This window comes from Podarcis tiliguerta, assembly GCF_965153285.1.
Source record: "Podarcis tiliguerta genome assembly, chromosome: Z".
Classification (NCBI taxonomy): domain Eukaryota; kingdom Metazoa; phylum Chordata; class Lepidosauria; order Squamata; family Lacertidae; genus Podarcis; species Podarcis tiliguerta.
In genome coordinates, this window is record NC_139553.1 from 3,161,608 (window position 1) to 3,174,589 (window position 12,982).

The 12,982-nt window shown below is 47.3% G+C and overlaps 1 protein-coding gene across 2 annotated transcripts in view; it reads left to right on the top strand.

Moving 5' to 3' along the window:
* The window catches only part of ABCA2 (ATP binding cassette subfamily A member 2), a 102,374-nt gene that overhangs the window by 54,528 nt on the left and 34,864 nt on the right, over positions 1-12,982 (top strand). For both annotated transcript variants that reach the window (XM_083422800.1, XM_083422801.1), the window contains 9 exons: positions 122-224; positions 1,360-1,474; positions 5,112-5,302; positions 6,935-7,085; positions 7,892-8,096; positions 8,884-9,048; positions 9,658-9,838; positions 10,952-11,164; positions 12,316-12,512. In XM_083422800.1, coding sequence (XP_083278926.1) covers positions 122-224; positions 1,360-1,474; positions 5,112-5,302; positions 6,935-7,085; positions 7,892-8,096; positions 8,884-9,048; positions 9,658-9,838; positions 10,952-11,164; positions 12,316-12,512 — 1,521 coding nt within the window. The remainder of the gene's footprint in view (positions 1-121; positions 225-1,359; positions 1,475-5,111; positions 5,303-6,934; positions 7,086-7,891; positions 8,097-8,883; positions 9,049-9,657; positions 9,839-10,951; positions 11,165-12,315; positions 12,513-12,982) is intronic.

The window sequence follows — 12,982 nt, forward strand, 5'->3', positions numbered from 1 at the left end:
ATCCCCTGGGTGCCAGGACCTTTTCCATGTCTTAAGCATGGCTGGTATGAGGTGACAGCCGAGAGGTGCCGTGAGCAAAGTGGGTGACAGATATTTGGGGCCTTTCTCTCTCCCTCGCTAGATATGATGGAGCGAGCCATCATCAACACCTTCGTGGGCCACGACGTGGTTGAACCCGGAAACTACGTGCAGATGTTTCCATACCCGTGCTACACCCGCGATGAGTGAGTCCTTAGAAGTGTGTTGTGTGTGTGTGAGCAAGAGAGACAGAGAAGTCCGTTTTGTTCTGTTTTGTGTTTATTCTGGCCTCTTAACAACTCGCCTGTGTTGTGATAAGTGCTCAGAAAGAGTCAAATCTCAAACTTCCCCCTTGCCATCCCATCAGAGATGGCTTTTTGGTCTTTCCAGGGCAGGGTGTGTGTGTCGGTGTGTGATCGCTGAATATTTGGTTCTGTATGTACAAGGGGAATGGTCCAGATCGCCCTCTATTGGCAGAAGGGCCAAAGCAAAGTTTGGGTCCAGTGGTTGAACAATAATGTTGGAAACAATGTCATAAATGTCTCATACTCTCGCTGTCAAGGTATGAGGGTCCCTCTCTTCTTACAGCACTGGGATGAAGTTGCAAGGGTGATGCTAGAGGTCCTCTTATCCTAAGGTCAAACTGCAGCCTGACCTTCTTCCTAACTTTGGGAGAAACTTTGAGTCAGGAGGCTGTGTTGCCCTGAGGGCACAGTCATAAGCTGCTCCTGCTAGCTTGACTATAGCTTTCCTGCTGCTATTATTATTATTATTATTATTATTATTATTATTATTATTACTATTATTAAACTGCCCTTCACCTTAAGGTCCCAGGGTGGGCTATAACACTAAAACACAATATTAGAAACAGTTTAAAACAGCTCACAATCACCAAAATAAGGTAGGTTCTAAAAATAGGCACCCTCAAATATCAAAGGCCAGGGTAAAGAGATGCATCTTCCGCATTCTCCAGAAGCTGTGCAATGAAGGTTCCAGATGCACCTCCATGGAGTGAGACTTCCACAGATTAGGAACTGCTACAGAGAAGACCGTCTCCTGACCGACCGCTGGCCTCAAAATTCAGAGGGGAGTGCAAAAACCAAGAGGGCCCTTACTGCCAATCTTAGCACCTGAGGGGTCTGTAGGGAAGGAGGCAGAATTTCCTTGACCAACAGGATACCTTGAGGACCCTTTTCCTGCTTTTATGTGTCAGGCTTTACCAGCCTGGTGCCCTCCAAAAGTTTTGGACAGCAACTCCCAGTAGCCCCAGGGAAGCTGGAAGGCACCCAGTTGGCTAAACCTGTGGTAAGTTACTTTTCCCCTTCCTTTTCCTCCCTGCAGCTTTCTGTTCGTCATTGAGCACATGATGCCCCTCTGCATGGTCATCTCCTGGGTTTACTCAGTGGCAATGATGATTCAGCATATTGTGGCAGAGAAGGAGCACCGCTTGAAAGAGGTAAGCCCAACGGAGCTTGTCTCTCTGGTGGGTGGGCTGTGCCCTTTGCCAGGGCCTGGCCCCAGTGGTAGCCGTAGCGGCTAATATTGAGCTTACATGTTCAGAAGCAGTCTACCTTTGGCCACCAGATGCTGCGGGCAGTTGCCTTCACTCCCTCCTTGTGGTCTTCCAGGTGGCATCTGGCTGGCCAGTGTGGAAAGCTGCGTGCTAGGCTCAGTGAGTGTTTTGGTCTGATCCTGCTCAGCTGTTGTGCTATTTCCTATCTGCTCCAATATAAAAAAACATGTATAACATCCCCCTCCACAGGTATCATATAAACTATTGTTATCAATCCACATGTCCAGCATATAATGTCCCAGGACCAGCACAAAGGCTTTTCCTTATCCATCACAGATAGTTGTTCCGAGAGAAGAATATAATTCAAGATGTACTCTTCAGGATAGCGTTTTCTTCAAAGATGCTTGGGAGAGTTTATACAGTTTCATTTGTATATTGAATAAATGGCCACCATATTGCTTAAAACCTGTCCATATTTTCCCATTTCATGAATCACTTCTAAGCTATGAGTTATCTTCTCATCAATAGCCAATCTTATTTAGGCATTCAATAAACACATCAAGGGCTGAGAAATCCACAGGGCACAAAATTACTTTGGATGCTTCTGAGGAAACCAGTCCCCAAAATGCTTGTTTTTGTGTGGACACGGGTTAAACTGCATCAGATCCCCACAGTTGGCTTTAGCCAAAGTGGACTTGCTTCCTTTTGGCTTCCATCAGGGATGCAGAAGAATAGATAACAACTCCCAAATTAGCCAGTAACAGCCTTGGCTGACTGAGCAAATGGAATCCCCTGCCCTCCCTCCCGCTGCCCCGACTGAGTTTCCAGGCCTGGTTCCTGGCACTAAAATCATTCTGAGCATCTCTGTCTTTCTCCCTGACCTATTCTTCAGCACCAGGCCCACCTCTCTACCAGGACCCTTGCCTGCAAGAATGTCACAGCCTGTGCCAAAACCCACCTGCAAGCAGCTTCTCTCTTCCTTATCCTGGGTGTTAGCAATACCACTCTCTTGGGCAGTTGCTTATCCTTAGATAACACCTAAGCTTAAAAGATTGCAAGAAAGAGGAAGAAGAGAGGGCATAAAATTTTAGGCCGATTCCTTAATAAAGGAGGATCTGTTGTTAAGTACTTTTGTGTTGTTGTTGTTAAATCATTTTTATTAGTTTTCCAATAAAAACATCCAGTTAACATATCAAATCGTAATCCAATTAAAATAAAAAACTAAATTAAAAAAGACCAAATTATCATTCAAATTATAATTATTAATTTTTCAGGGCTTCCCATAGTCTGGACCTTGAAGCATATCGCCAAATCTCAGCCCTGCCTCTCCTCATTGTTTCCATGTTTTCCACATCTCGATTTTAACGCTTTAAAGTTCTCCGTCTCTATGATTCTCAATCATGTCAGACACCATATATCCTTTCATCCATCGAGTACAGCTTTATTTGTATATATATCTTTTTTCAACTGTCTTTTTGCCAGCTCCATTCCAATCCAGGCTGTTATCCAACTCTTTTATCTAAAGTTTCTGAAGTTTGATGATGCAGCAACTCCCAAATCTTTAATCCTTCCAATCCGGGCTGTTGTCCAAACCTCCTTTTGAGCTTTAATGTTAACATGAAAGTGGTTTTCTCATAAGGATGTGTTTTTTTAAGAAAGAAAAAAAGAAATCCTGCAACTTAAGACAGCAGAATAAATAGCACCATCTAAACAGACCTGTGAAATTGTGGGAGCCTTGGGCTACAGAGAGACAGTAGTAGGTTGTTGCTTTTCCCAGGGGCAGTTTGGAAGGATTGCTCTTTGCAGTGTGGGCCCTCCTCCCACTCTTGTCTCTGGAGAAGCATATTTGGCAGGACTCTCATCTTCTGAACCAGGGAGGGCGGGTACCAGGGGTCCTTCATCGTCTTCCTTCATCCCTGACCATTGGCCATGCATGCAAGGGGTGGGGATGGGAGCCCAACAGCAGCTGATGGGCCTCAGAAACCCTGCACCCCTGTTTTCAAGCCACTGTCAGTGCCCCCAAATAACTCTTGGAGCAGTAAGTTCAAGCAGGTTCCCTGTGGCTGGCAGTGAAAGCATCCATCGAGGCTGGTTTGTTTTTGCAGTATATATGTCCTATTTTTATGGCAAATGCCAACTCAGCTGTGCTCCAGCAGAACATCCCGTCTCCTGCTAACGAACTGCTGAGCTCAGCCACTGGAAGAGAAAATTAGGTGAGACCAAGAAGGGGGAGGTGGCAGACACGGACGCAGGTGGTCAGTATAACAAATGGTAGGTTAATGGCCTAGATTAGGATTTCTAGACAGCATTTCCCTTGGGGTGGCAGAACAAGACTGAGCTGCAAATGCAATGCTGTGGCTTACAAATCTTGCTTCCTCCTGGCTGAGAAAGTCAGGGATGCCTCGCTGGTGATAGCAGCACTCAGCACTTGCTTCACAGATGTTACATGTCTGTTGCTGCAGCAGCCCTGGTCAGTACTACTATTCCCATATTACCTATCTGAGGGACTGAGGTTAAACAGAGCTGCTAGCCTAAGTGTGGCTCTGCCTCCTTCGTGAGGAGAGAGTCTTCCTTCTTCAAATGCTCTCATGTGGCACCTACTCTAATCTCACTTCGGCATCCAGCAAAAACCTTCTTATTCTCCTAGGCTTTAAAACAACCAAGCAAACAAAACTACCGTATTTTTCACTCTATAAGACGCACCAGACTACAAGACGCACCTAGTTTTTGGAGGAGGAAAACAAGAAAAAAATATTCTGAATCTCAGAAGCCAGAACACCAAGAGGGATCGTTGTGCAGTGAAAGCAGCAATCCCTCTTGCTGTTCTGGCTTCTGGGATAGCTGTGCAGCCTGCATTCGCTCCATAAGACGCACACACATTTCCCCTTACTTTTTAGGAGGGAAAAAGTGAGTCTTATAGAGCAAAAAATACGGTACTTAAAGCCACCATGGGAGTTGCGTGTTTATCTGTTGTGCGGTTATTTATCATCTTTTTCTTGCTGTTTTTCTGTTTCTTAAGTCTCTTTATTACATATAACTGTAATAAATGAATAGTTATATATCTCAACTCTCTTCCAAGGAGTTCAAGGTGGCATACAAGGTTCTGTCCCCATATTATCTTCACAGCAACTCTGTGAAGTAGATTAGGCTGATGAGAGAGTGATTGGCTCAGGGTCACCCAGCAAACTTCAAGATTAAGCAGGAATTTGAATCCTGGTCTGCCAGGTCCTAATCCCAACCCTCTTAACCACTCACGCCATGCAGGTTGATGTGGAATCAGCGCTCCCTGGTGGTGAATATACATGCCTGCTGCCACATAACTGGAAGGTTCAGAAAGTGGCATGCAAGAATTAGAATGCCTAAGCAGAATAATAAAGCAAAAATCCAAATTATAATAAATTCAGTTAAATACCAATATTGCAAAAAATAACTGCTCTGGTATTGCACACATATTGCGTGTGCGCAGTACATGCTGTGTTTCACTAAACAGGAAAGGAAGATAAATGGTGGCCGTGGCTCCTATCTAGGGGCCATGGAAGCTGCCCTCTGGGGCTGACGCTGTGACCTTTCTTCCTCACAGGTGATGAAGATGATGGGGCTGAACAACGCGGTTCATTGGGTGGCCTGGTTTATCACAGGGTTTGTCCAGCTTTCCATCTCAGTCACGGCGCTGACTGCCATTCTCAAGTATGGGAAGGTTCTGATGCACAGTGACGTCTTCATAATTTGGCTCTTCCTTGCCATCTATGCTGTGGCCACCATCATGTTCTGGTGAGTTAAGGGAGGGAAGGAAAGCAGAGGCGGAGGGTGAAAAATAGATTTGAACAGGAGGCTTCCTGATTCACAGTTGCGTTTCTCAAGTGGGCAATGGGACATGACCAGGCTGGTCGTTTTCTACCACTTGCTTGAAGGAGGCCGAAAAATGACCAGATGTGGGCTCCTCCCCTACCTTGGGGGCTCAAGTCGTTTTTCTGCCTCGCTTGATGCTGGACGTGTTTCTTCTACCACTCTTCTGGCCTTAATAATAAAAATCCCTATGCATTTAAAAACTAGCAGACTAGGGAGAAGGTGATATGCTAGTTTTCTATAGGCAGGTGTGGTTTTTCTTATGAGGTATGAAGAAGCTTTTAGGCATGAAAGTCCCATGCACAGTCAAAAAGTGATGTGGTCCAGGCACCTCAATAAGAACGAGGCCCCTCCCAGCACGCCACACTTGTTCTCAACCCTGTAACCCTGGTGAGGCTGATCAGGGCTGCTGATAGTTTAAGAAACTATGCTTCAGAGATCTTCATACAGCCCTTTGACATACAGTGGTACCTCGCAAGACGAATGCCTCGGAAGACGAAAAACTCGCAAGACAAAAGAGTTTTTCGTTTTCTGAGTTGCTTCACAAGATGAATTTCCCTATGGGCTTGCTTCGCCAATGCATTCCTATGGGAAACCGTCAATACACAGTGGTGCTTCGCAAAACGAAAAAACTCGTAGAACGAAAAAACTCGCAGAACGAATTAATTTCGCCTTGCGAGGCACCACTGTAATATGTGAATGTGTGTGTATATATTCTCTTTCTCTCTCTCTCTCTCTTTCTCTCTCTCTCTCTCTCTCTCTCTCTGTGTGTGTGTGTGTGTGTACGTACACACACACACACACACACACAATTCGCACAAGTAGCTTTTAACTTTTAAATTTTAATTGCACAAATTTATCCATGTCTTGAATTCACCCCATGGGTTTGTTACGTCCCGGCGTGGCCACTATGGAGAGGCAGGGCTGGTGCCTCAAGTGGGTGACAGGAGCTCCAGGATTTCAGCTAGGCAACTCCAGTCAGGCCCCTTAACCTGGGCATGCAGGTGGAGAGTCCCTTTCTACTGTCTTGGGCATCCTTTCTAAAAGTAGAATCCGTGGTATCTTCCTTGAGACATCTCAGAGGTGTACCTAGGCTCCCTTGCACCCTTGGCAATGAGATATATCAGTACCCCCCCACCTTACTCCTTCGCCAGAGGGGCCTGCATGTGTCGCCCACCCACCCAGAGCAGCAGAGGATTGGCCCAGAGAGTGCGCGGACATTCAGGTGGGCTGACTCCTGGCCACACCGAGCCAGAGGGGAGAGGCATGATTTCCCAGGACCAACCTGACCAAGCCATAGTTACGCCCCTGGGGCACATGATGAGATCCAGCAAAGGCCCAGCCTCACTTCCTTTTGAGGCCAGCCTCAGCAGTCTCAGGTGCTCTGCTGTGCCACGCAGGGTGCTGGAACAGGGGCGCAGCTTTGCCACCCGTTCGGATGGCTTGGCTCAGCTTCTGTGGCTGGTGAGCCATCCCTGAGACTGTTCGCTTGCCATTTCCCCCCTTCAGTGGGAGAATGCAGATTTGTGTTGCATGCCCATCTCTTTCTTCCCTCAGCTTCCTGGTGTCAGTACTGTATTCCAAAGCCAAGCTGGCTTCGGCCTGTGGCGGCATCATCTACTTTCTCAGCTACGTCCCTTACATGTATGTCGCCATCCGGGAAGAGGTGGCGCATGACAAGATTACCGCATTTGAGAAGTGCATTGCTGTGAGTAGCTGATGTGGTAGCCTCCCAGATAGGGGTGGTGGCGATGGTGATAGCATCTGTGGTCATGTAACTTGCTGCCAGGCAACCAGGGGAAGGGAAAGTGAGGCACACATATTTATGCCTGACAGCCCCATATGTTCTGAGAGTGCCTTTCTAGTTGCTGGCTAGATTCGCAGGCCATTGTTTGCAATGCAGGACATCTTCCAATTCAGACAATTATTTTTTTTGGGGGGGGGAGTATACAGTTGTTTGTTCCTGGTCAGCTTCCTTGTTTCTTAAGGAATTACTGTCCTGTTTTCCAAACCTGACCTTCAATCAGATTTTGATGCTGGCCCCAGTTATTTTGTTTCTTGAGAACAGCTTTGCCATCATATTCTTTTTAATTGGTTTTCTAACTCTTACGATGGTGAGATTGAAATCTCTGTGGCAACTGCTGCTGAAACCTGCTGAAGAGTGGGACTGATCTGTATTTCCAAAAATTCCAGGCCAGGGTGGACTTCAGCGACCTCTTTACTCCCTCTCCAGAAGCATAAAGAGGAGGATTAATTATGCAGACATTTGCATGATTTATGCTGGCTTCCACATTTCAGTTTTCAGTGCTGGTGCAGAATTCTGACTATAGCGTGGGTGCAGCCTAGCACATCATATATCCTGGCTTAGCGGGTGCCCCCTAACTCATTAATTGTTATGAGTTACTATGAGCTCCATTTAGTTGTTGGGAAAGCAGCATGTAAATATTTAATCCAATAAAACCCTGCAGCATCTCTTTGTCTCTTCTCCCTCTTCCCTCCCCTGTTCTCTTCCAGTCTCTGATGTCCACCACTGCCTTTGGTCTGGGCTCTAAGTACTTCGCCCTCTACGAGGTGGCTGGTGTGGGCATCCAGTGGCACACCTTCAGCCAGTCGCCCGTGGAGGGGGATGACTTCAACCTTCTCCTTTCCATGATGATGTTGATCATTGACGCCGTAGTCTATGGGGTGCTGACATGGTACATTGAGGCTGTGCACCCAGGTATGTGCGGGGGTGAGGGGTGGGGAGACCCGGTTTTGCTGGGTTGCCTAGTCTCCTGCTGAGAGGAGGGTTGAGATCTGTCAGTCTCCTAATGCAACTGACTTAGGCTAACGTACAGGCTCACTTTCCAATCTTCCTCTGTTCATCCCGTTTTATTGCATTTGCCCTCCACCATTTCCCCCCCAAGGAGCTCAAAAAGGTGTGCTTGGGCCCCACCATCCCATTTTCCCCCCACACAACAATCCTGTGAGGTAGGTTAAAGGTAAAGGGACCCCTGACCATTAGGTCCAGTCGTGGCCGACTCTGGGGTTGCGGCGCTCATCTCGCTTTATTGGCCAAGAGAGCCGGCGTACAGCTTCTGGGTCATGTGGCCAGCATGACTAAGCCACTTCTGGCGAACCAGAGCAGTACACAGAAACGCCGTTTACCTTCCCGCTGGAGCAGTACCTATTTATCTACTTGCACTTGGACGTGCTTTCGAACTGCTAGGTGGGCAGGAGCAGGGACCGAGCAACGGGAGCTCACCCCGTTGCAGGGATTTGAACTGCCGACCTTCTGATCAGCAAGCCCTAGGCTCTGTGGTTTAACCCACAGCGCCACCCGTGTCCCATGTGAGGTAGGTTAGGCTGACCCAAAATCATCCAGTGAGCTTCACAGCTGAGAGGGGGTTTGAACCTGGTTCTTCTCCAGTCCTATTCTGGTCACATCTCCATATCATTCTGCAGCACACAGTTTCTGCCCCAATCCTAGCTCCAGTTTCATGCCAATTCTTCTTCCTTCCCTATAGGAATGTATGGACTTCCCAGGCCCTGGTACTTCCCCTTTCAGAAATCCTACTGGCTGGGAAATGGGCGCACAGAGACATGGGAGTGGACATGGCCCTGGTCACGAACCACCCGCCTGAGCGTCATGGAGGAAGACCAAGCTTGTGCCATGGAGAACAGGAGGCTGGGTGAGACAGAGAAGCAGAACTGCCCCATTGGATGTCTGGGGACAGCGTGGAAACATAGAATACAGTACAATCACAACCTCAGCTTATGCAATTTAACTTGCATGGTTGAAGGCCCATCAGTTGAAATTGCAGAAGCCAAATGTGTGCAGAGAACTTAAAAACCATTTCCATCCCAGGGAAACCTGGCGCTAAAGAGCTCTTAAGCTCTCCACCTTGCTTATAAAGCAAGGTCCTCTCAGCACACCAGTTCTGGAAGATTTTACAGAAACTCGGATCTCGCAAGAGCCCATGTGCTGAGTGGGCCTTGCCCAAATAAGCAAAGTGGAGAGCTCAAAAGCTTCAAAAAGTAAGGATGCTCGCTCAGGGGTGGTTCCAGGGCAGGGGGCTTTGAGTATATGTGTTTTTCAATATACATATCATTCCTGAAACATAACCACTGCATAAAATGTGATCGTACTGTACCAGCATCTTCATAGGCTAGTGTTTTGTTTTTTTGTAGTTTCTATTTGCAAGCTTGCAACTCATGTTGGGGTGGTCTTAGCACTCTGTGTTTTGTGGCATGCTGGCTACTAACCAGCACAGACACCAACGTTTTGGCTTTGCATGCAGACGAGACTCGTGGGATTGAGGAGGAGCCGACCCACCTTCCACTGGTGGTTTGTGTGGACAAACTGACCAAGATCTACAAGACAGACAAGAAGTTGGCTTTGAACAAGCTGAGCCTCTACCTCTACGAGAACCAAGTGGTCTCTTTCCTGGGCCACAACGGAGCTGGCAAGACCACAACCATGTAAGTGAGTCAGCTTGGGTTTTGGTGGGCACCAAAATCACAAAACGGCAGGATGGCAGGGGCCGAGCGGCGGGGAGGGGGCAGAGTCCATCAGATACCTTGCTAAATCTGGGCAGATTCTGCCAGTGAGAAAGGAAACTGCCCCGATTATCTTTCTCCTCCAGAGACCCTTCACCAGCGTGGCTCATCTCTGCCCCTTGGCCGCCCTCTTCTCCTGCTTCAGCTTCTGCCTCTGATTCTGGACTCCTCTCTGCCACAGACTCTCACCTCTCACTAAACCCTGTTACCCCTTCAGCTTCCAATACTTGCCCTCCCCTCTTTTTTCTCCCTATGACCACTCATTGTTGTCCTACCACCAATCCCTGGGCTCTAAGCCTTCCTCTGGTGGTTCCCCAGCTGGTTCCTATTAGGGAATCATTCTGCTAGAAACAAGTAGAAAGGGTTCCAGAGTTTTCCTCTACATATGGGAGTGGCACTCTGAGCCTAATTAGCATCAGCTGGAAGTGCCAATAAGAAGAAGACCACTCAGCTTCATTTTTGCAGACACCTGATGTCTGACGAAAGAGTGCTGCCTGTAAAATCTGTTGAAGGACTGTTCTTGTAATTTACGACTAATTGCTGTTTATTTTAACCCTCAAAAATATCTTTGCTTGTACCCGGTCTGGGAATAACAGCTCTTGACCGAGACTTCACAAGAGTTTGTGAGTCATCTTTAGAACAACTTTTGTTATTGTCCACTGCTTCCGGGAAGATTCCGGGAAGTTTAAAAGAGGTTTTACCTAACCACCAGTATCTGTGCAGCAAAAGTGTGTGGACAGTAACCTCTAATGGTTCCTTCCACCACTCCTGCATCTAACCAGTCCATGACATGCAAACATCAATAATAACAACAATATTAACAGCAGTAGCCCTTTCCAGGCACCTCCCAAAGGCCTGTTGAAATAAAAAGGTCTTCACCTGCTGGCAGAAGGACAGCAAGGAGAGAGCCAGCCTAATTTATCAAATACAATGAAATGAAATGAATCGCCTTGTGGCCCCTTCTCTTTGCCTCTCTGTGTTGATGGGCAGTAGGTGGGTGTGGCTTATGACGTCTCTCCCTCCCTCCCCTCTTAGGTCCATCCTGACAGGCCTCTTCCCTCCAACCTCTGGCTCGGCTACCATTTACGGCCACGACATCCGGACGGAGATGGATGAGATCCGGAAGAACCTGGGCATGTGCCCGCAGCACAACGTGCTTTTTGACAAGCTGACTGTGGAGGAGCACCTGTGGTTCTACTCGCAGCTCAAGGGCATGGCAGAAGAGGAGATACGCAAGGAGATGGACAAGTAGGCAGGCTCAGCCCATCCCCCTCCTCCGCACCAGACACTTCCTCTGCAGTCAACAGACCATTATAACATTTTATAGCAATTAATATTTAATAAAAATTGCACATGAATTCAACTAAAAATGATAATAATGCTAAGCAGTTTGTGTGTGTGTGTGTGTGTGGCAATCATGGATGGTCTAATGATAATGGCTGTATCCAAAAACATTGCCACTTGCTCTGGGATTGGCTAATTGCAGCAGAGCGAGCCTAAGAGATTCAGCAGAGCAGTAAGGGAGGGAGTGTGTAATGGGATATATATATATGGACCTTTGAATTCCTATAACAATATATGCATAATTTAAGTGAAAAACAAATAACGCTTGTAACTTTCAATGAAGCTTTGTAAAAATGAAAGATTTAAATTGGAGTGAAATAAGATTTAATTTACAAATTAGATGAGAATTAAGAAATGTGCGGGAAATTAAGAAGGGAAGGAGTACCAGCCAAGTTGAGGAAAGTCAAAAAGTGAGAATGGTTTTAAAAATTGTATGAATTGTATTAATTTGTTTTATTTGTAAACTGAATAAAAATTATATATATATATATAAAAATAGAATTCCTATAACAGACTAGATGACCCTTGGGATCCCTTCCAACTCTGCAGTTCTATGATTCTATCTCATGTATAGCAATCGACCTTGGCAGGGGAGGGAACCCCAATGGCTGGCAGGGGCAATGTCACATGGCTATGTAGATTGGGGTTGAAGACCTGCACATGCACCCAGAATTCAGAAATGGTGTGCATGTGGTTAACCTCATCCTCAGGTTTCCAATAGTATTATTTGTACAACCCCAGACATTAATCCTGCCTGCCCCAACCCAGTGCCCTTGATGACGACGCAGATGTTTTGGTGTGCCATTCCCACCAGCCAGTTAGGGTGGCCATTTTGGTAGTCTGAAACACCAGGTTAAGGGGCGGGGAGACACAAACCAGGTTGGGGGTAGGCGCAATTAATCATACTTTGGGCTGGAGAGAGGGGAGGCCAGTGTTTGGGAGAGGGTCAAAGGGAATGCTATCCTCCTCTCATCCCCTTGTGGAGGAGCCCACAAAGTTCTAGGGTCGGACTTTGGAAGACTAAACCACCCACCCATGTCATTGTGTTCCTCCAGGATGATTGAAGACCTGGAACTGACCCACAAGTGCCACTCCCTGGTGCAGACGCTGTCAGGAGGGATGAAGAGGAAGCTGTCGGTGGCCATCGCCTTTGTCGGAGGGTCCCGGGCTGTCATCTTGGACGAGCCCACTGCTGGCGTGGACCCCTATGCACGGAGAGCTATTTGGGACCTCATCCTCAAATACAAACAAGGTAAGCGAGATAAATGCCTCACTCTGGTGGGGCTTGACAGGGTGCACCAGCTACCAACCCACATCGTTTAAAGCCCTATGCGGCCTAGGACCCACATACCTACAGGACCGCCTCTCCTGGTACGCCCCGCGGAGGACCTTAAGGTCCACAAATGACAACACTTTGGAGGTCCCAAGTCACAAGGTGGTTAGATTGGTTTAAACTAGGGCCAGGGCCTTTTCAGTACTGGCCCCGACTTGGTGGAACGCTCTGTCACAAGAGACTAGGGTCCTGCAGGACTTGACATCTTTCTGCAGGGCCTGCAAGACAGCTGTTCCGCCTGGCCTTTGGTTTGGACTCAGTCTGACCCTTATGTTTCCTTCCCCTTACGGTTTTGATCCATGGGCTACTTTTAAAGTGAGGCTGCATTTTAAATTGCATTTTAACCTGTATTTTAAATTGTTTTGTTTTCCCCATCCCCCATTATGTTT